General features: G+C 42.8%; 1 protein-coding gene and 1 long non-coding RNA gene across 4 annotated transcripts in view; one reads left to right on the plus strand and one right to left on the minus strand.

Annotated features, from left to right (window-relative positions):
- Positions 1-14,255, plus strand: part of LOC111090617 — a 54,081-nt gene extending 39,826 nt beyond the window's left edge. Inside the window, exons 3-5 of one of the 2 annotated variants that reach the window (XR_005372442.1) lie at positions 99-378; positions 12,758-12,866; positions 13,747-14,255. This is a non-coding gene — a long non-coding RNA (uncharacterized LOC111090617). The remainder of the gene's footprint in view (positions 1-98; positions 379-12,757; positions 12,867-13,746) is intronic. The other variant, XR_005372443.1, reaches the window with a different exon arrangement.
- The window catches only part of RPIA (ribose 5-phosphate isomerase A), a 30,517-nt gene extending 11,964 nt beyond the window's left edge, over positions 1-18,553 (minus strand). Inside the window, exons 1-4 of one of the 2 annotated variants that reach the window (XM_038561496.1) lie at positions 17,943-18,549; positions 10,160-10,220; positions 8,658-8,713; positions 180-239 (exon numbers count right to left, since the gene is read on the minus strand). In XM_038561496.1, the coding sequence (XP_038417424.1) occupies positions 180-239; positions 8,658-8,713; positions 10,160-10,220; positions 17,943-18,227 (462 nt within the window). In that variant the 5' untranslated portion in view covers positions 18,228-18,549. Of the gene's footprint in view, positions 1-179; positions 240-8,657; positions 8,714-10,159; positions 10,221-17,942 lie in introns of both variants that reach the window. The other variant, XM_038561497.1, reaches the window with a different exon arrangement.
- Positions 18,554-23,494: the final 4,941 nt, after the last annotated feature.

A 23,494-nucleotide genomic window follows, 5' to 3' on the forward strand; every position in this document is an offset into this window, starting at 1 on the left:
ACTGGAAACTAACAACCTCTCCTCTTGTGACCTTAGCCAAATTTAATACTCAAAATCCCAGGAGAAAATCTAGTATGACTCACTGACCTTTCTCCTAGACTCAACAAGATATCCAGAGCCCATGAGCAAGTGACAGCCATAAGAAAGGATGAAGACACAGCAGCCCAACCCTCTCTTACCTCTGGGTGTCGGTCCAGGTCACTGAGAGTCAAGCCATATTGCAAGATGAGCTGACGGGCCTGTGGAAGACAAGAAAAAGCACCATAATCATTTACTCTGAGCACGTGGCAAAGATTCTCAGCATTCTTTTGGATTTCAGTGTCTGACACACAGTCCTGAACAAGGCTCCCTCCTAAATCCAACTGGGTCCACTAAGAGGTAGGAGATATAGCTCTATAAATGGCAAAACTAAGTTAATTCATCCTGGGAGCCAGAAGAAGGCAAACAGCACACAGTGAAGGCTCCCAATGCCAGGCTAAGAGTTCCTTCTCTGTGACCTGCTATTTAAGACAATGTCATGGACTCCTAAAGCTTATGGTAATAGAGTATTTAAAAACAAAACAAAAACAAAAAAACAAAACAAAACAAAAAATCTTCCTAAAATAAGAACTGAATTGATACAGAGTGATTTCCAGGCTACCATGTTGAATGAAAATAAGCAAAAGAATATATACACTCAGCAGACTGTATCAAAGGCAGGATGTCCAGAATGGCTAAATGAGCTCAGCAAATTGAGAACACCACACTGGGACAGTCCTAGGATTCACTTTATAGACATGCCTCATATTAACAGTTCAAAGGGTCTGACAAAAGGCGAGAGCAGTGGTTACCACCACCATGTGGCCCTGAGTGGGACTGACAGCTGAAATAAATATACCTTGAACCTTGGAGGTTGACAACCCAAAGCCAAGTGATAAGGATCTGTATCCATGTCATAGTCTATAATATGCAGAGGTATCAAAGGGTGGAAAACTTTCTTTCAAAGGCATGTCTTAAAAATATTTTCTGCTTAAAATGAAAAGCACCCAAGATTAAAAATCAGAAAATCTCAGCTCTAATCTCAACAAACCAGCCACATGACCCTTGGCAACTTTTCTTGTCTATAAAAAGATGGGGATGGATGAAATGAACAATGCCAATATTCAAATCCAAAACTGTAAGATTCTAAGAAAAAACTACATAGAGCCTGGAATTTGCAATATATAGGCCTTCCTAGGATCCTAATTTGAACAAACTATAAAAAATACTTTTAGGGACGTCTGGGTGGCTCAGTGGTTGAGTGTCTACCTTAGGCTTAGGTCATGGTCCCAGGGTCCTGAGATCAAGTCCCGCATCAGGCTCCCCACAGGGAGCCTGCTTGTCCCTCTGCCAGTGACTCTGCCTCCTTCTCTGTGTCTCTCATGAATAAATAAATACTACCCAAAAAAAGTACTTTTAAAGGATTAGATAATAGGAGAAATTTAAACTATGTGTTTATGTTACCAAAGATTATTGTTAAATTTTTTGGTATTACTGAGATGTTTAAAAGCCTCCCTAATTTTCAAAGAGACATAATGAAATACATATAACGAAATTATGACTGGGATTTGCTTCAAAATAACCACAGTAGTGGAGAATAGTGTATAGATGAAAACAAAACTGGCCATGAATTGGTGATTTTTGAAACTGGGCAATAAGTACATAAAAGTTCATTATGTTGTTCTTTATCCTTTCCGAAATGTGAAATTTTCCATATAAAAAGCTAAAATAAAATGTTGACTGAAAATAGCAAATGTTTTTTAAACCACAATTTTGTTCTTATTAAAGAGAAATATATAATGAAAAGAGAAAATAAAAATGGTATTGCAGAATTACTTCTCAGTTCCTAGATTTCTCTAAAAGTAGTACTGGAGAAATCATCCTAATTCCAGACCCTGAAGCTATAAAAACAATGGGAATGTCTAGAAGGCACCTCCAAGATGATCATCCCCACTGCTTGTTATTCATGCCTTTAGATAATCCACATCCACAAAGTCCCAGGATTGGTCTGTGTGACCAATGGTACACAGAAGAGGTGATACAAGATACTTCTGAGATTAATTTATAAAGAAAGCCATGGCATATGTAAGGGTGGCATACTGTAGCAAGATCCTTCCATCCTACCCTCCCTCTTCCCTCTGACCCCTCTCTTATCTAACACATACTAGAGGAAACCAGCTGTCACATCCTAGAGACACCGACAGAGCCCTCTACCAAACAGCCTGTGAAGAACTAAGGCCTGCAACACTAATGTGACTGAGCTTGGAATGAATCCTTGAACCACAGTTGAGTCTTGAGATGACCACAGCCATGGCCAACAGCTTCACTATGATCTCAGGAGAGACTGGAAGCCAGAACCACCCAGCTAAAACACTCCAGATTCCTGACCCTTGGAAACTATGAGATAATAAATGTTTGTTGTTTTAAGCTGCTAAATTTGGGCCAATTTGTTCCATAGCAACAGATATTGAATACAGATGGTATTAGAAAACTGATACAGGGTACCTGGGTGGCTCAGTCAGTTGGGCATCCAGCTCTTAGTTTCAGCTCAGGTCATGATCTGGGACTGAGCGCCCAGTGGGGCTTCCCACTCAGCAGGGCATCTGCTTCTCCCCCTCTCTCTCTTTCTGCCCCTTCCCCAACTCGCCTGTGTGCTCTCTCAAATAAATATTTTTTTAAAAAAGAAAAATGATACAAATTGTACATAACTTAATGTGATAATCTATCACACAAATAAAACTATGTGATTGATGTTTACTATGATTTCCTATTTTATGTTCTTTAAAAACAATACTAAAACTGCACTTGGATTTATTACATAAAAACTGGATGTCAGGATTTGAAGAAAAAATCCTGTGTAAATAGATCGTTTTCATTTAACATTTCCTAAGTTCAGGGTTGCCTGGCTGGCTCAGCGGCTGAGCATCTGCCTTCGGCTCAGGGCATGATCCTGGCATCCAGGATGGGAGTCCCACATCGGGCTCCTTGCAGGCAGCCTGCTTCTCCCTCTGCCTGTGTCTCTGCCTCTCTCTGTGTGTCTCTCATGAATAAATAAATAAGTAAATCTTTAAAAAAAAAATTTCCTAAGTTCAAAGACTGCCTGCATTATGGACAATGTTACTGTTTCATGAGGATGTCTTATTTGTCCAACTAGCCTGTAATCAGAGTATGAGAGAGCACATTTTACATACTCTTGTTACCATACAGCAGTTAGTGTCATTTGAGCCAGCAGTTGGGTAAATAACCAATTGTTCTGAGTTCATTCTAGGAGTCACCTAGTACAAATCCTGTTTTAAGGAAGAAATGGATGCCCAAAGAAGTCACAGTGGTAAGTTAGGGACAGGGTGAAGACCAGAAATAGTCTCTTGCCTTCTTGTCCTGTCTAGGGACTAAAAAGGGAATTAGAAGAGAAGAAAAACAGAGGGAATAGTGAAACAGCAGGAAGCAGTGAAGACAGGCCCATTTGTAAACAGAACTGAAGTCATCTTATACAATAACATGTTATTAACGATGACAATTTTAAAAGGAGTTCTTTGACATCTTGGCATTCCTCCAGTACCTGAAATGGACTGCCTTCTCCCATTCCCCAGCCCTGCATGTCCAACTCAAATGTCATCCTCTCCAGGAAGCCCTCCCCAATTCCCTGGGCAACGCACAGGCTCTCCTTCCTCTAAAAAGCACACTAACTCCACTTTCCTACCATATATTTGTCAATAATGACACACAGAAATGGAGCATTAATTCATCCAACACACACATACAGAACGCCTAAGAGCCAGACACACACTGGATGCTAGAGGTGGTGACTAACACCTCCCATGTAGAGGAGCCTCATAGCCCTATAACAGTAAGTACAGCCTCAACGATCACTATGCCCAACTGTACTCTGCCTCCTCACCAGACCAGCAGCTACCCATTGCAGTTCCTGTCCAGAGTCTGGCACATGAAGAGCTCAGTAGATAAGCGCTGTCTATTTTGTATGGCTGGGAGGCCCTGCCCCAACTTCTGCAAGCCCTGGGATTCTCAACTTCCCAGATAATAAGCAATAACACAAGGACAGCATCTGCCCTTGCTCTAAACAGGCTGCATCTCCATCTACAACATGGAGAACCCTGTACATTGACCTCAAGACCCATCAGGGTAGGACCCTTTAACCTGCTCCCATCTGTGTCCTACAACTTTCCCTTTTCCTCAGCTTTGACTAGACTCCTTAATTTGCACAGGACCCCTGTGAGTGGTCCTGCACACACAGAGAAGTCCAAGTCACAAGTGGCATGAGCATTATCCTTCCTGTTATGGGCTGACCTATTCCCCTGGAGGGAAAAAGACAAAACAAAACACAGGTTGGAGTCCTAATCACCCCCAGGAACTTCAGAATGTGAGCTTATTTGGAGATAAGGCTTCACAGATGTAATCAAGGTAAAACAAAGTCATTAGGCTGAGCCCTAATCCAATATCACTGGTGTCCCTATAAGGGGAAATCTGGATACAGACAGGTGAACACAGGGAGAACACCATGCAAACATGAAAACAAAGATCAGGATGAAGCACCTACAAGCCAAGTAATGCCAAAAACAGACAGGAAACCATCAGGAAATAGAAGAAAGGCACCCCATAGGTTGTCCCTCTTGATCTCAGACTCCTTGATTTTGGACTGCTAGCCTTCAGAATCAACAGACAATACATTTCTGTTTTTTAGGTCACACCCAGTTTGTGGTACCTTGTTATGGCAGTCCTAAGAAACCAATATGCTAACTTCAACACAACAGCCCAATTGTGGGGGTACTGACCCAACACTGGCTCAGTCAGCACAAATGCAGTCACAGGTGCTCAACTAAGATTAGCATCTGCTGGGTACCAGATACTCTGAGCTCACAAGTTACGGATCTCCTTAGGGGGCATAGAGCAGACACCCCTGTCTGCCTCTTCTAGCTCTAGAAAAGTTCAGGGAGCAATAAAGCTAATGACTAGCTTGTGCTTTTAGAAAAAAGACAGGAACCAGTGCCTTGTCACTGCAATCCCACAAATGGGCCCCCAGAAGCCTCTAGTGACTACGGACAGTGGCATGTGGCAGAGACCAGCAGTTCTGTTATTCATAAATTTCACAATAAAATCTGAGAGTCTGTATTTTCCCTTCTATCATCTAATTGAGGTGCACTGAAGGCTGATGCAAAAAATAAACACTGTTTTTGGCTCAGACCAGATCTGGCTTTTAAATACGTTTTTCTATTGTCCTCTTTCAAAAACTTTTAACTTTAAAGGAAAAATCTACCAAAAAATCCTTTAAATCCCTATAGGTTTATTTGTTTAGAAAGTAGAACATAAAAAAATTTAACTTTTTCAATCATTTCAGGAGATTGCATCTGGCAATCCTGAAAGTCTTCAACTTTTTTTTTTTTTAATTTTTTATTTATTTATGATAGTCACACAGAGAGAGAGAGAGAGGCAGAAACACAGGCAGAGGGAGAAGCAGGCTCCATGCACCGGGAGCCTGACATGGGATTCGATCCCGGGTCTCCAGGATCGCGCCCTGGGCCAAAGGCAGGCGCCAAACCGCTGCGCCACCCCGGGATCCCCATCTGGCTGAACTTAATGCAAAATAAGTTTGGGTATGAGGGGGAAAAAAACAAAACAGTAACTCTGAACAAGTGAATTTTTAAAAGCCCTGTGAATTGTGAATGATTCCACTGAATCTACTGAAACTGGCCAGCATTTTCCAGTCTAAGTACATTGTCATCACTTACCACCATAAAATATAGGTGGGTAAGGTGGATGTTATTTTTAAAACACAGAATTAAACCTCCAATTAAAGATAGCAATTTGAAAACCTCTCTTTGGCTCAGCTTTTTCCCAAAAACCTCTCTAAAACTGTAATAAAGGAAATTTTCTAAAACACAAACAAAAAGAGGAGAAAACCATACCAAACTTTTAAAAGCAGGACCACTTGTAAACAATGGTAACTAGCAAAAATGAAAAAGACAAATCCTAAGGCAGTACTGCAAGAAGCTAAGAAACAACCAAACAAATATCACAGAAACTCCCAAAAGGTTCAGGGCTGCATGGTACTGCAACCTTCAGGAAGCAGACAGTGGGAGTAAAAGAGGGAATACTGGCTCAAAGAGTATGAAGAACCTGCTGTATCTCTCTCCACTACTCCCAAAGCAGCATGTTTATTCTCTGGAGAAGGTCAAAGAGCAGGACTCAAGACTGGCTACAGGCATAGCTGAAGACAAGATTACTCTATCAGCAAGCTCTTACTGCACAGCAGCTACCCCAAAACTCAGAGGCTTAAAAGAGTGAATATTGAACAGGCATTTCCCCAAAGATATCCAGACAGCTAAGAGACACAAGAAAAGATGTTTAACATCACTCATCATCAAAGATATTGCAAAATATTGTAGATTCTTCTTTCCCAACTATCACAGGTACTTCACTAAAAACTCAAAGCAAGATTATATCCAGAAAAATGGCAGATGTCTTCTAGCCCTTTTCACCTACTTGGATCCCAGAACACAGGCAGCCAGGCATACTCCTCCAAAGGGGTGCTGACCAGACTTCTCTCAGAAACTGAGCAGCCAGAAGACAAATAATCTGACATCAGGAGTTCCCCAACATGAGGGCCTAGCAGATGAGTCTGAAACAAAGACCACTTTCATCCTATGAGCTAATTTCTAATCAGCTTCTTAGTCTACCAGTCTTCAAAATGAGCAAATAGCTAAAGAAGGCCAGAATAAGAAATGACCAAGGCAACCGAACAACATTTTGACTGTGTTTCGTTGGTTTGTCAAAGCTCTGAATTATATGCAAAAAAGAGTAAATTATGAATTATATGCAAAAAAGAGTATATAAATTATAATTCCAACAAACTTAAAAAAAAAACCTTTGAGAAAACAGATATTTAAGAAGAAAATCTTACAACAAAAACAAAATCACCATTAATAACTTCATGGAGATAAGGGAAAGCTGAACTCATTAAACAATTTTTTTAAAAAAACCTCAGACAATAAAAGTAGATTTTATTTGAAATTAAACGTAAGAGTAAAATAAGCTCCATAGAAGGCTTAGAAAAGACAAAGCTAAAAGATAATAGGACGTAATAGGCCACAAGCACCAAGGATACACAACAAGCATCCTAGAAAGACCAGAAAAAAACAGAAGCAAGAAAATTAAAGCAATAATGGAAAAAAACTCACCCAAATCAAAGAGTGTGAATCTGCAGAATGAAATGTCCCAGCAAGTGCTTAGCAGAGTGGATAAAAAACAAACCCACAGTAAGACACAGTATGGTGAAATTTCAGAATACTGGACATGAAGAAAAGATAATATAAGAGTATACAGGTGCAGAGAGAGGAAAAAAAAATAGGTTTCAGGGGCACATGGGTAGCACAGTGGGTTAAGTAGTGCACTTGATCTCAGGTCTTGACCTCAGCATTGAGTTCAATCCCCACACTGGGGCTTTAAAAACAAATAAATAAAATTTTAAAAAATGGTTTCACACAAAGAACCAAGAATAGAATGTCATCAAGCTCCTCAACAGCAAAGTGAAAATCAGAAGATAACAGAAACAATAAAGATATGCCTTTAAAATTCCTCAGAAATGACTTTACATGTAATTCTCTAAGTCATAAAACCAACTTCAAGAAAGAGTAGAATAAAGACATTTTCAGACTTCCAAATGCCCACAATTTGCATACCACACACCTGGATAGCTACCTGAAGGATGTGCTTCAACAAAACTGAAGGAAACAAAGCAAAAGGTTAGGGAGGGGTGAGTGAGGAAAAACAGGACCAAGAGACAGGACAATCCAAAAAAGAAGAGAAAGACAGTTCCTGATTGCAAAGGGGGACTCCAAGACAACAGCCAAGTGCAACTGCCACAGCATTCCCAATCCCAATGACCCAGAGGCTTGGCCAAAATGAAATGGGTGCAGTGGAATACCCAGAAAGAAGTATCTGAAAGAAGTGAGAGTTTCCCATCTGGGTAAGAGAGTCTGGGGTGGAATTAGTAAGGAGTGTATAGACAACCAAGCAAGTAAAAAAAAACAAAAAACAAAAAACAAAAAAAAACACAAAAACAAAGGCAACACTTACTTTCAGGAAAACGAAATTAATGGGCAGGTAAGAAGGAGTAATCACAGTATACTACATGGCTCGGCCATAGTCTGCTGATCACAATTCTGCACACACTGAGTAACGCCTCAACAAAAGGTGACTATACTGGAACGTTGGGAGAGAGGGCCGTGTGTGAACTGGGAAAGCAAGGATGTAAAAATTAAGCAAACACCCATCTTCCATTCATTCATCCATTCAGTAGAGAATTATCCCACCAAGTTGAAAAAGAATTTTTTAAGTAGCAAGAAAAGCATGCAGTTTCCAGATATTGGAGCAAATGTCCAACCAGCAAAGAGTTTTAAAACTCTCCATACACTATACTGTGTCTAACACACAGAATACACTGAAATATTGCATCCAAAGCCACACTTCTGAAGAGCAATCCTCAGTAAATCAGCTGCTTTCCTGCTCCTGGCTCTCACCTAAAACAACTCTGGTGCACAACCCAAAGCCACACCTCCATGTCCTCAGGGACCCAGGAGATTCAGCAGCAAGTGCCAAGATGCAGAATGGAAAGCAAGACCTACCTGGAAGGAGGTGGGAATGCAGACAAGGTTCAGATTCTCTTGTTTCACTCTTTCAGCTGTAGAGACAAAAGACTTGTTGGTGGCTTTTCACTCTCCTCACTTTACGTTTCTTGTCACATGCACATTTGCTCAATCCAAGAGAAAAGGAAAGGTTTATCCCCCACTGACAGCTGCTTTTTTTTTTTTTTTTTTTTTTTGACAGCTGCCTTTTATTCTGGGTCCCCAGCCTTGGTGAAAATGCTGGCAAACAAACATGGAGTACACAGGACAGGGACACTAGATAGCTCAGGCATAAATACTAACTGCAACAAGAGCAGTGTCATGTTTGCTACTATAACATGCCTGGCAATGTTCAAAGACCTTTGTACATGTAAACTCTTAATCTTAACAACCCAAAGGTAAGTTGCTATTATTATACCCATTTTACAGATGAGGAAACTGAGACACAAATTCCAGTCACCAGGTAGTTACATGGCTAATAGGTGGCAGAGCTGAGCTATGATCCCCCAGTCTAGCTCCAGTCTTAACTATTTCCTTATAATGCCTTTCACAGAAAAAGAGTACTTTACTTTTACATTTAGTAAAAAATATAATCATGTGTAGGCCCCAAAGGGTGGTTAAACAAGGTTTACTTATTCATTTTGGGTTTGTACTTTGCTGGGGGGGGGGGGGTTGTCTTAAGGAAATAACTATCTTATTAAAATGTTAAGTCTTTTTAATCATTAGGTCTGCATCATGGGAGGTTCAGAAGGCACTACTATGAGACCCACAGTAATCCCTGTGCCCTAAAATCCTCCACACCCTCACTGCTAAGGGAGAAGGGTATGCAACACTAAAGCCCAGGTTAAGCCAGTGAGAAGAATTCCAGAAGCCCTCACGCCAGCACCATAAACACTCTTTTAAAGACACAGTGTTCCTGGACTTTGTCTCCTGAGCACTGCCCCTTGGCACCTAGAAGCAATCAGCAGTCAGGCAAGCCTCTCCTCTGAGCTCTGTTTTAACAAACAAAGCAGGGTAGTAAAACCTGTTGAGCAGCCATAGGGACTGATAATTCCTGAACCTTTCCTAAGCTCAGAGACACCCTAATCAGAACGGAAGTCAGCACCTGCAAGAACCAGCCACCAACTTCAGATGCCTCAAATCCACACCAGGGTCACGGACAGGGCAAGCCTGCTCTGAGCTCAATCTGTCTATCTGAGATGACCTGAGGAACCCAAAGGCTTTAGAAAGCTTGCCTCAGGGACCCCAGGGTCCCACATAGGACCACTGATGAGTATTAAAATACTGTTGAGACCTCATCTTAAATCAGCTCCCACCCTCCAAATGAGCAGAGTACAAAAAGTCAGGCATCCCCTAATGTTGGTTGAAGAAGCCAAAAATACCCCTCAGAGATGAGCAGAGTTGGGCAGGTGCCAAATCTGTGCCCCATCTCCTCCCCCTCCTCTCCATCCCCACTCCCACCACCCCACACAAAACATCCAGTGGACTGACCAAGGGCATACCTATTCGCTGCACAGCATGAACAATTGTAGAGCCACTTCCAATTCCTAGTACTTGGTTATTCTGCCAAAAAAAAGAGAGAGAGAGAGAAACCCAAAACTCATTAATACTGTATTTTACTCCCTCTTTAGCCCCCTTTCTGGATCAATTCACCAACATCAGTACAAAGTAGGTACTATGCCCGTTTTACAGAAACATAAGCACTGAACAGACCACTTCAGAGCTGTCCTTTATCCTAGTGCCCAAGGTGATTTATCAGCAGCACACTCCTCCCTTTATGTCTGACCCTAGTATCACCATTTCCTCCTGTTAAAAAGATAAACTGAAGCACATTAAAAATTTTAAGTTTATTTGAGCAAATTGGGCAGTATCCAATCTAGCAGACAGAAAGGAGCTCTAAGGAACTATACAAAATGAAAAAACTTTTATAGCCAGAGGAAGTATGAACAAGGAAGTCATAGCAGGCAGAAAAGCAGACTGGTTATTGCCATGTTACTTTTCTTCAGGGGATGGCAGGGGCCTCTCAGGCAGATTACCTAACTAATGCTGATCAGACAATTTCTGACTAATTTAACATTCCATTTCTGGGAGAGTTGAAACAGTAATTAAGTCTCCTCTTTAGTGACATGAGCTTAGCACAAGTGACTCAATTTGGAGCCTGCTGTCCTGTTTATAACAAAAGAAAATCTCACTATGATAGGTTTCCCCTTGCCAAATGAGTGTTTAATCAGCTGCTGGAACTCTAAGAAATTTGACATGAAATATTTCAGCATGCTGAACTTCCCGAAGTTGCTTATTCAAAGTGAGGTTGTGTAGGCGGGTAACTGATATTGCTAAATTATTAAAAAAAAAAAAAAAAAATCATGAAACTGTTACAATCTGTTCACAGGGAAAACCCAAGAACCATAAATTCATATGCAGTCAGGAAATGTTCAAATGAATTTACAAGATCTTTGGAGTAATCTGTTGAATCTCATAAAACAATTAATTTGCATTTCAATTGACAGAAACTATTTGCATTAAGAGTGTTCTACAAATTCAAGTCTCTCTCTAGGATTGTAAATAGACTACTGGAGGCTAAGGTACACAAAACACCTTCAGGAAGCAGCACTCCAATGAAAGGATATCCAAGAATCTCTTTTCTTCATTTCCAAGTCTTAAATGTTTCCTTCTAGGGCCGAATACTTCTTTAAAGTGGGGAGGCACACCTGAGTGGCTCAGTGGGTTAAGCATCAGACTCAGCTCAGGTCATGATCTCAGGGTCCTGCTCAACGGGAGTCTGCTTCTCCCCCACCCATCCCCATCATGCAGATGCACACTCTCTCTCAAATAAATAAATAAATAAATAAATAAATAAATAAATAAATAAATAAATAAATAAATAAGTAAATCTTGGGACACCTGGGTGCGGTGCCTCGGCACTTGAGTGTCTGCCTTTGGCTCAGGGCATGATCCTGGAGTCTGGGATGGAGTCCACATTGGGCTCCCTGAGATGAGCCTGCTTCTCCCTCTGCCTATGTCTGACTCTCTCTGTGTGTCTCTCATGAATAAAGAAATAAATCTTTAAAATAAATAAATAGATAGATCGATACATAGATAATAAATAAATAAATAATCTTTAAAGTGGGGATAACTGGTCCTGAGGTCACAAGGGGTTGTGGTAAGATCTGACTCATATTAACTCATATTAACATTTATAAATCTTCTTGGTAGGTGCTGAATTAAATAGTAGCTGCTGCTTTGGTTTTTAGCTCTTTTGCCTTAGACTGGCAGGCAGGAAGTTGCTTAGGAACTGAGTGAGCTCCACATTAGTTCCTAATTGTACTACCCTGACACTTTTGCTGTTTGTGGTCTAACTGACTTTGGCGGTTCCTAGTCTGTTCTTAGGGACTTTCCCCCTTTCTTAAAATGGCAGGCTCAGTAGTGTGATGCCTGCTTCTTGACCTTTGTACTCATAAATACTCCCTTACACATTTCCCTACTGCAGATAAAGACTATTTCTCATAATCCTAACTAAGCCTCACCCTCTTCCCATATTCTGAGGCAGGCTTTTGCAAAATGGGGGACCTTCTGACATCAACTGGTCAGATGCTAATGTGGTCTGGTATTTCAAACCCTCTGCCATTCCCCTGAGACAGGGAAAGTGAAGAGACTCCACGAAAAAAAAAAACTGCTTTTTTTCATGATTCTATTCTTGCTAGGACCTGCACCACCACCCTAAACATACCTTATGGTACAGATAACATATCTCGTAAAGTCAAGGAGTTAATGATATCTTTAGAGTCTTCCAGAACAACAGATAACATCTAAGGAGTGACTGGGCGGGGTCATCACAAAGGGTTTTCCAAGACCACAGACTCCAGACAAGGCCCTGGCTCCAGGGCATAAGTGACTTATAAAGGACACCTGAGCACTCAACCTTGTTTTGACCAGTTCCTGGACGCCTGAGAGGCACATACACTGAGGCCACTGCCCTCAATTAAAAACCCCAGCCTCCAAGAAAAGACAAGACTTTCTCCTTTCCTTACTGAATCTCCAGACACTCGTCTGCCATACTCTATCACTCATGGTATTCAAACTCTGCTTTTACTTCCTACCAGCTCAAATTTGGCTTTGATCCTGTGTGAAGCCAAGGACCCTCTTGGCTGGTCCTATGGTACCCCCTCTGGTTCCCTGGAGCTGGCCAGACTGCACCGCCCTAAAGAAAAGGTAACTTAAAAAAAATTTTTTAATTTAAATTCAATTTGCCAACATATTTGATTTGCCATCAAATGCCCATCACTCCCCTCCCCCTTTGTTTCCCAGAGTTTTGGGTTTCTCATGGTTTGTCTTCTAATTGAAAAGGTAACTTTAAATGTTACTTCAGGCTCTCCACCTTCTGCTGATTTCAGGGAGGCTCTAGATGGTGGGCTTGATGTCCCCGAGGCTTCCCTGTGATACCACCAGCCTGACAGTGCCTGTGGTCAGTCCCTTGTCTTCTAGATATTAAACTTATGTGAAAAGTCATTGAAGCTAGAAAACTCTGCTTTTCACTCTTAAGGTGTACCTAGGCTCTGTGTTTTTTGTGGGGCTCTTCCTTTCTGACTGCCCCTGGGGTTGGCCAGTACTCACCTACAGACCATTTTTGTAAAGCCAGCTTAAACTGCACACTGTAAGTAAGGCAAATCTTTTGCCTGATACAAAACAGGAAGTGTTAAAAAAAAACAAAACAAAAAGTCCCAACATGGAGTCACTTAGGCTAAGCCCCAGGTCACCAAACCAAGACATGACTTAATTAGATTTTTGGCTGCTCACAAAATGAAATCTTAAGCCATTAAGACTTGTCCAATCAGCACTAGCTAGGTTATCTGCCTGAGAGACCCCTGCCGTCCCCTATAAAGAAAGTGACCTTGTAATAACCAACCTGCTTTCATGCCTAGTACAACTTCTTAGTGCCTGCCCCTTCTGGCTATAAGTCTTTCATTTTGTACAGCTCCTTGGCACTCCACTCTGGGCTAGGTTGGATGCTGCCTGATTCATGAATCACTGAATAAAACCAATAGATCTTTAAAATTTACTCAGTGGAATTTTGTTTTTTAATATTTTGTAGGAGGAAGAAAAGTCCTGGAGGCAACTCGGGCCAAACCCAGAGCTACAGCCAACACCCCTCACTTCCCAGAGGACAAAGGCCACAGGGTATCCAATGCCAGCCCCTGGGCCCATACCTTCTATGGTCCTTCTCAAAGACTACATCTCAAACTATGAAAGATTAGAAAAAACGACCAAATGTGGAGGGAGCTACAAAAAATAAATCAAATGCTAATATTCCAGCAACTGAAGCACTTCTAACTGGGCCTCCCCTACCTACAGGGGTCTTCACCCATCAGCCTCTGTTTGAAAGCTGATGGAAATCACTTTGACTAGCTCATAGTTCCCTAGTCAACAAAAATACCAAGGAGCCTCAGAGCAGAACTTGTTCTAGGTCAGAATTCCATCTTCAGTGATGCTCTCAAGAAGGCAATGAATGCATCTAGTCATCATTTAGCTACCTGGGCAGACCTCCACAGCAAGGCCTTCCAGACAAGTGAATGATATGTCAAAATGTTCAAAACAGCTGAATATCTGAATATGTAAACATCTTCAAGTAATGAGAAAATTACTTAATTTACCATTGCCTACGTAGGCTCGACCTGACTCTCACACCTGACCTGAAGCCCATAGCTCTAGCTCTATAGTAATCCAACTGCCAGAATCCTCTTTATCAACACTCATGTCACTCACAAACTCCCAGCAGGCAGGAAGCACACAGATGAACTTTGGTGAGTCAGACAGGCTCAATGTGAGGCTCTTTCCTTGGCTTCTGGAGGAGGCCAGGAAATTGCAGGGACCTGCCAGGCCCAAAGCTCTTCACCCATAAGGGCCTCCTACCTTGGAGTCAAATGACTGGCCCAGGAATCAGTGTCCTCGCCAAAACAAAACAGAGACAGCCAAAGGCTGCCTGTGAGGTGGCCCAATAGTAGACAGCTGCCAAACAAGCTCTGCTGGAGAAGCAGGCCCCTTCTGATGGGTAATACTAAATCACATGTCATACATGCAACACTGGAACTTCACTCACTGTGTTGAGGTTCACTTGGAAATACTACTTCTGCTGATCAACTGGAGTCACTAGTCACCAACCTCTTCAAGCTAAGCCAGTCAAAAAACAAAGCCAGGGACGCCTGGGTGGCTCAGTGGTTGGGCGCCTGCCTTCCGCACAGGTCACGATCCCAGGATCAGGGATTGAGTCCCTCCCTCATCAGGCTCCCTGCAGGGAGCCTGCTTCTCCCTCTGCCTGAGTCTCTGCCTCTCTCTGTCTGTGTCTCTCAGTAATAAATAAATAAATCTTTTAAAAAAGAAAAAAACAAAGCCAGGCTCCAAAGAGAACAAAGGGAGCTACAGACCTTCAGGAGAACATGGCCCTGCCTGGTAACCCATCCTGGGTGGCTATACTCCCAGAGATAGGCAGATCTGAGTTCAGAGCGGCTACCCAAAGGATTTAGCTTTTGTAAATCACCAAATTTTCCATCCGTCCAGATGTAGAAGTGGTCATCACAATGGAACACCAATGGGCGAGGGAACTGGAAACCCTACAGTCCAGAGAGTCTAAGCAAAGGGCCACCAATAACCCCATATTTGTGTCCACATTCCACACAACTCAACAAACATTTACCAGGCGGCCCCCTTGTGACCAACACTGGGTGAGGATAAGGTTAACCATCCACTAAGAGCTTACTGTTTAGGGGAACAGGAGAGATAAACATACAGATGACTAGTACCTAAGAAACCATTAAACTTCTAAGAGGTATAAAGGGCTACAAAATCAAAGACATCTTCCCCAACTTAGGAAGCTAAGGAAAAACTAAAAGGAGGAAAGAGTCTTTGAATCAAATCCTAAAGGACACATATGATTTTAACCAGCAGGGTCAGAGGACAAGAAAGAGCATTCTAAGTAGAGTTTAGTGATATTAAAACGCACGCTATATGCCAGTATATATTTTCCAATGTTCTGGTGCATGGAGGAAAAAGGATTATAGAAAGAAACAAGACTGGGCTTCAAGAGAAAAATCACAGTCTGTCATCTGTGTGTCCTCTCTATCTGATTCAGTACCTGGCTCATAACAGATACTTTAGTTATGCTATGCCAATATTAGGATGAGACCACCTGAGGGCCACTATGACAAGAGCAGATGAGCGCTTCAGAAGATAACAGTGCATCATGTGGGAGGTTGGCAGAGGCGACAGGATAAAGGCAACTGTAATCTTCTGGCCAAGGGAGAGTCTCAACTAGGAAAGGTGATAGGTCAAAGGGAAGGGTCAGCTCTAACAACATGCCAAAAGTAGAACCAATGGGACTCCACACTTGACCATCTCAATAAACTTATACAAGAGAGTAAACAATTTCAAGACACAAAGTACTAGAGGAAAACATGGCTTAGATGGAGCAAAAGACACGCCCCCTCCCCCCCCCAAAAAAGGGCATCCAGCTAAGGCACATGACTATGATAATTAGGTACATGACTACGTTTAATTCATATATAGATCTGAATTAATTATTCTGTTTACAAAGTATCCAGGCCCTGATTTTCTTTCTCTCTGCAGCCACATTTCTGGCCACCACACCAATTTCCTGACATTAGGCCCTCAAATACCTGATAGGCCCTGACATTAGGCCCTCAAATACCTGATAAATGGATGAAATGAATACATCAACATTTAAGAGCAGAAAATAGAAAATTCAGGTAATGTTAGCATCTCAGGAAGAAGTTTGGTAGGGAAAGTAGGTGCAACTGAGATTGGAGTGAGGTGCCTCCAAAAGGCTAAAGAAGATCTCTCCGTGATCGCCTGGTAATTTCACAGAATAATGTGGCTGGAATCCAGTGTTTTGTAGCTCTAGCCTGAGGTGGGGGTTTGCAGATTTTTATGTAAGCAAAATACATTATAAAGAGAAAGTCACCAAGACTTTCAACACCAAATATTAATGTAACCAGGTTAATAGGGATACTAAGATATGAGACTTCTCTAGCTGTACAGATTTCATTCACCCATCTATTAATCATTCCCTTTATACAGGACATTTTAAAAATTTCAGGTTACTGTCCCAATTTTATAGCAGAGACACTGAATCCTAATAGTAGAGCCAGACTACACATTCTGCATTGTCTCTGCGAATTCCCATAGAAAACTCCACTACTAACCAGACTTGGAACAAACTACACCAAAAACAGAGCAGCTAGGGAACTGGTGGAAGGGTACTGGAACAGCAGTCACTCCGTTTGGGTTCCGGAGGATCCTCTGCCATTCCTTCTACAGCACATGCTGACCCACAGGTTGTCACACTGGGTCCCTCCCACTTGGTCAATGCTACGGAAGATCAAACATCATCTATGCGAAGTAACTCTGTACACCGAAGCATTAACAAATGTAAAGAACTATCATGAGAGGAGAAAGGGAATCTGAAACCACTTTCTAAGAAACAGAAGAGACAAAAGGCCAGCAAAGCCAAGGAAACTCCACCAAAGGGCAGAGATACTCCACTTGGCTCCACGGAAGTACCATAATTAAGACAATTAACTTGACAGATGACAATAAATCCACTCAGGTTAAGAGACTCCACTGAATAGCACCACACCCAACACGACCTCGCGGGTAACAGCTAAACTTTGTGCCCTAACCTTAAAGAATAGTTTTGTTTTTTTTTTTCTCCAGAATTCATGGGTCCACCCAGCCTGTCAAAGGCAGGAGGTTTAAAGCCCAGGTCTCCCCTCTTTGGCTGTCTCCTTCACTGGCGAGCACACTCAGGACCGGGCGGGCGACAAGCTCAAGATAAACCTCCTTGTTGTGAAATTTCAAAGCGATTTTCAAACCAGCTCTCCACCGGCTTCCCTGCGTAGTAAAGAGAAGTGAGGCTCTCTTGGCAGCCCCAGAACTCACCATTTTCCATTTGTTAGTAAAGAAGCCCCACGGCAAATCCCCTCCAGCGCCACTCCAAGCACATCAGGCACCACCAGACGCCACTTTGCAAAGTGTTACCCGGCCGGATAAGGAGTCCTTTAGAAAGCTCAACTTTTGGGGAGACTCGCCCGCCCCCCATCGATCTCACATCTAAAAGACGTTTAAGAAGCAAGGAGAAGGGGAGCCCTAAACCCGGGTGCAGGGAACACCCTCTCCCCTCTCACGCAGCCCTCGCCCTGGCTCCAGCAGCAGCCGGAGCGCGCAACACGAGCCCATCGCGCCGAGCGCGGAAGCCCCACGCCGGGAGCCGCTCACCCTCACGTGGTTCTCCACCGCCGCGCGCCCCGCCAGCTTCTTGGCCTCCTCGGCCTTGGACATCGTAGAGGGGGCCGGGCAGGCGCTGCTGGCGTCTCCGCCGTAGGTTCCTGTGTTGACGATGCCCGCACGGGTCCCGGACTGCGCGCGCCCAGGAGGCTGCACGTGCGAACCCAGGACGGCCCAGCTGTTCCCGCCTCCGCCAGAGGCCGCACCCCCGGCCCGCCCGGGCAGCGGGGCCAGGACCCGCCCGTAGAGGGTGCTGAAGGGCCCGGGGCGCTGCATCCCGACGCCTAGCTCCAGCCTCCGCCGCGGTCCCGCCCCCGGCTCCTCCGGAAGTCGGGTGACTGACGCACACGGCCCGCGCCAGCTACTGCTGGGGTCCTTGCTGGGAAGCGTAGTTCTATGGCTTCGGCAGTCCAGACCCACGCACCAGCCTGGACTACCAGTCCCACAATGCTGAGCGACCGGGACGCAAATAGTCCCCGACGGGCCTGGGCGCGCTGGGGCCGAGATCGGAATCTAGTTGTGACCCTTAGCAGAGCTGTGTTTACGCTGCCCTTGCGTGGGTCCCGGGGATATTCGTCCGCCCTCGCAACCGAGAAGGGAATGGGAGCTGATCTTGTCGTTTTTCTTACCAGTAAGAAAGTGGCCGTGGACAAGTCCTGAGGCCAGTCGCTGTTCTGGTAGACGTCGCCCCCTTTTGAGAGTGACTTTTCTAGACACTCCCCAGCGAAACGCACATGCGGTTTGGCAGGCTTGTTATTGGACAGGGAACAACTCAGGTTCAGCTGCCCCCTGCTGGAAAATCAACATTCGAGAGACAAGTGATGGGACGGGGGGGGGCGGGGGGGGGGGGGCGAGAAAGGTTGCTTTACTCAGAAAGCCAGCAACCTGGGAGGGTGATAGACTACGGTCTCAAAGATGGTCCTCCCCGATCAGGCGAAGCCGGAGTGTTTTAAAGTGGAAGACATTAAAAGAGGGAGGGGGGCTATGTGCAGAGAAGCGGGTGCCCCGGAAGCTAGTCATATGTGGACATAACCCTAGAAGGACTTGCTGGCGTCAGTGGTAGTGTTTTCGAATGTAGACAGGCCTTATCTTCTGGGCCTTCATTCCTCAAGGCCAGTGGTCTGCAAATCTCAAGGAAAAGAAGGTGTTTTTGCTATAGATCAAGGGACTTTGGTCAGCAAGCAAGGAGCGCATAAGCATGAAACAAGTTAACCCTAGATGATGGGAGTGCTGTTACATGCTGAAATCTTATCATCAGAACTGAAGCCCCAGGACTACAAGTTTAGAACTGCGAGCCTTAGAGGTGGTTCTACATCAGACAGTTTGGGATGGCTTACTATCCCACGATGGAGTCTGGACCCATACATACATACAAGTATGCCTGCAGAGCCCTGGCAATCCTTGCTGACTAATGAACGGTTTCAGAACAGGCGTCCCCAAAATGTGCCAATTTGTCATGTGGCCTATGATAAGCTGAAAGCAATCCAGACCCTGAGGACTCAAGAGAAACTTTTGTTCCTCCTTCGACTGCCTAGAGGTATCTAAATTGAGTGTCTTTCTTAGATTGAGACTCATTACCAATGAAAAATTTTATCTGACATCTGTATAGCAGAGGGAACATCTAATTACCCAACATCTGCTCTCTGCCCCCTTATTGCCTGTGCATTGCCCTTCTCCCCTTTGAAGCCCAAAGCACTTATCCTATTCCTTAGCTCAGGATGGAGATAAATATATATATATATATATATATATATATATATATATATATATATATATATATATATATATATATATATATAGAGAGAGAGAGAGAGAGACACTATATATATAGTCTCAGTGTACACCAAGAATTTGTCTCTGTGAAACCTTGAGCAACATCAGTCTGATTTACCAGGTACCTAGCCCCCAAAGAAGGGATAGGTTTGTATCTCACTTCAAGAAGGAGGCAAGAAATGAAGAAAATAACCTGTTCTGCTACCTCAGTATATAAATGAGTTCTCCAGAAAAAACAGAGGGCCCCTTTCTAAAATGGACTGTACCTTTTAGCCAGAGACCATCACAGCTGGCTTCCTCACCTCATTCAGGTCTCTGCTCTGTGCTCTTCCCTTTATGCTTAATAAAGTACCCCTGCCCCAATTCTCAGCCGCCAAGTCCCCACCTCATGCCCATCATATCGTCCCATTCTGCTTGAACATCATCATGTTAAGTAATCTGCTTATTTATTGCCTGTATTTCCCCGTTCTAGAATAGAAACAAAACTTGCCTCTCTTGTTCACTAATGTGTGCCTGAATTCACAGAATGAATGAATACGGGTACCAGCCCGGTTTGGCTCCTCCTTCTCCTCATTCTCCATCTCCCCACCCTCATCTCCACTCCACCTCAGGCATGGTACAGAATAATTTCCCTCTTTATTAGCTTACAAGCAGTTTAGGAGTTTAAGAAATAGTTTTACTAAGATCAATGATAAAACAATAGACCAACATAATTCCATCTCACGTGTTTTTCCTGTAACTCTGGGGCTGTTGGCAAGTATGAAGCACACCACAGACATTGGACACTCTACAAAGCATTCCTGATGTTTTTTACACTAACTGTTTCCTTGCTGAGATCCCTGGCTCAAGGCAGCCAGAGCTTAGAGGGGATGGACTTCTGGTAGAGGCTGCTGGGCCTGGTGTCGCCATGCATGGGCAGAGTGCAAGGAGGAGAGGAACAAACATGAGGTCAACTACATTTGCCACCTCTCCCCCCAAACTAGAAAAGCAGGATACATTTTGAACACCATTTAAGTGGCCTGACATAAAGTTCTACTAATGAGAAAAGAAGGTGCAGGAAACAAGCATTGTTTTCATTATCACAGGGAGGATAAAAACAAAAGTTGCTAACTTTCTCAGCATGTTTTTCTTAGGTTGGTTAAGTCCAGGCTCTCCCAGGGTTCAATTTTCTTTCTAAATTATAATCTAAATATTTATTGGGTTTGTGACTCAGACATTTTGATTATAATATTATAATACACTTTATTTTTTAAAGCAGTTTTACATTCATAGCAAAATTGAGCAGAAGGTACAGAGATTTCATGTATACTCCCTACTCCCACACATGCATAGCTTCCCCCATTATCAAACATCCCCCACCAGAGTGATACATTTATTACAGTCGATGAACCTAACATTTACTTATCACCCAGAGTCCACAGTTTGTATTATACATCGCCCTTGGTGTTGGACATTCTATGGATTTCAACAAATGTATAATAACATGTATCCACCACTGAAGTATCATACAGAGTAGTTTCACTGCCCTAAAAATCCTCTCTGCTCTGCCTGTTCATCCTTTCCTCCCCCTTAATCCCTGGAAACCACTGATCTTTTTACTGTCTCTATAGTTGTGCCTTTTTCAGAATATCAGATAGTTGGAATCATACACTATGTAGCCTTTTCAGATTGGCTTCTTTCACTTAATAGTATGCATTTAAGTTTCCTCCATGTCTTTCCATGATTTGATAGGTCACTACTTTTTAACAGTGAATAATATTCCATTGTCTGGATGTACCCCAGTTTATTTATCCATTTGCTCCCAGGACATCTTATTTGCTTCCAGTTTTTGACAATTATGAATAAAGCTGCCATAAACAGTGTGCGGGTTTTTGTGTGGATATATTTTCAGCTCCTTTGGGTACACCAATGAGTATAATTACTGGATCATATGGTAAGAGGAGATTTCGTTTTGTAAGAAACTGCCAAACTGTCTTCCAAAGTGGCTGTACCATTTTGCATTCCCATCAACATTGAAAGATAATTTCTTGTTACTCCATATCCTTGCCTGTATTTGGTATTGTCAGTGTTCTGGATTTAGACCCTTCTAATTGGTGTATAATGGTATCTCATGGGCAGCCTGGGTGGCTCAGCGGTTCAGCGCAGCCTTCAGCCCAGGGCCTGATCCTGGAGACCCAGGATCAAGTCCCACGTCGGGCTCCCTGCATGGAACCTGCTTCTCCCTCTGCCTGTGTCTCTGCCTCTCTCTCTCTCTCTCTCTCTCTCCTGAATAAATAAATAAAGTCTTTAAAAATAAAAATAAAATAAAAAAATGGGGGCAGCCCCGGTGGCGCAGCGGTTTGGCCCCGCCTGCAGCCTGGGGTGTGATCCTGGAGACCCGGGGGGATTGAGTCCCACATTGGGCTCCCTGCATGGAGCCTGCTTCTCCCTCTGTCTGTGTCTCTGCCTCTCTCTCTCTCTGTGTCTATGAATAAACAAATAAAATCTTTAAAAAAAATAAAATAATAAAAACATAAAAATAAATGGTATCTCATGGTTGTTTTAATTTGCATTTCCCTATTGACATATGACGACATGTCTTTTATAGCAATATCTTTTCATATGCTTATTTGCCATCTGCAGATCTTTAGTGAGGTATCTGTTAAGGTACTTGGCCAATTTCTAAATCAGATTGCTTATGTTCTTATTGTTGAATTTTATGAGTTCTTTATATTTTTATACAACAGTTTTTTATCTGATATGTCTTTTGCATATATGTTTTTGCAGTCTGTGGCTTGTCTCCTATTTCTCTTGACAATGTCTTTCACAGAGCAGAACATTTTAATTTTAATGAAATCCAGCTTATCAATTTTTTCTTTCATGGATCATGCTCTTGATGCTGCATTTAAAGAATCATTGCCAAAGCCACAGGCCTCTAAATTTTCTTTTGTTATCTCCTAGTTTTATACTTTTGCATTTTACATTTAAGTATATGGCCCATTTTGAGTTAAATTTTGTGAAGGGTATAAGTTCTGTGTCTAGATTAATTTTTGCATTTTCCAGAACCATCTGTAACAACTTCCCTTATAGCTCAGGTCCCAAGAAATCTCTGTGTACTCTCCTGGTTAACAGGAGAACTTTCAGCTATTGGACAACAAAAGCTATGATCAGTCTTCTCAAAAGCTCAAACCTTTCACTCTTCAGTAATGGAACATAGCTGGTAGATTTAAACAAGCATTTCCTATTTTTGTGCATTTCCTATTATTGCTAGTATGTTGAAGTTGTCCTCTTATATATTCACCTTGGACCAAAAATATAAGTAGTGCTGCACCTTACATAGTTTATTAATGCCTTTTATTTTTATCCCAAAAGCGTTTGAAATAAATACACTTATCCCAAAGTCACACTATCCAGAAAGGAGAGAAGTCACCACCTGTTCTTTGAAATTATGCTCAACTGCCTAGACTGGATCATGCAATATGCACCAAATAAAACAGCTACCAGCAATGTAAGGTGGCCCAAATTCGCTAGGACCCTACAAAATTTAACACAAATGTTTTCCCATTATCAATGTTCCCCTCTCCTTAAAGAAATCTCCCCTCCTTTGTTCCCACAGAGAACATACCTTTTCTCTCCCTTTTTCTTCTCAATCTATTCAGCCTAAACGGAAAGTGTCAATTCGGTTGTTTCATATATTCATTCAACAAATATTTATGGAGCATTTACTACTACTGGGTGCTGCTTAGACACCAGGAATATAGCAATGGGCTACACAGACAAATACCTATTGT

This window comes from Canis lupus, chromosome 17 (genome assembly GCF_011100685.1).
Source record: "Canis lupus familiaris isolate Mischka breed German Shepherd chromosome 17, alternate assembly UU_Cfam_GSD_1.0, whole genome shotgun sequence".
NCBI classification, from domain to species: domain Eukaryota; kingdom Metazoa; phylum Chordata; class Mammalia; order Carnivora; family Canidae; genus Canis; species Canis lupus.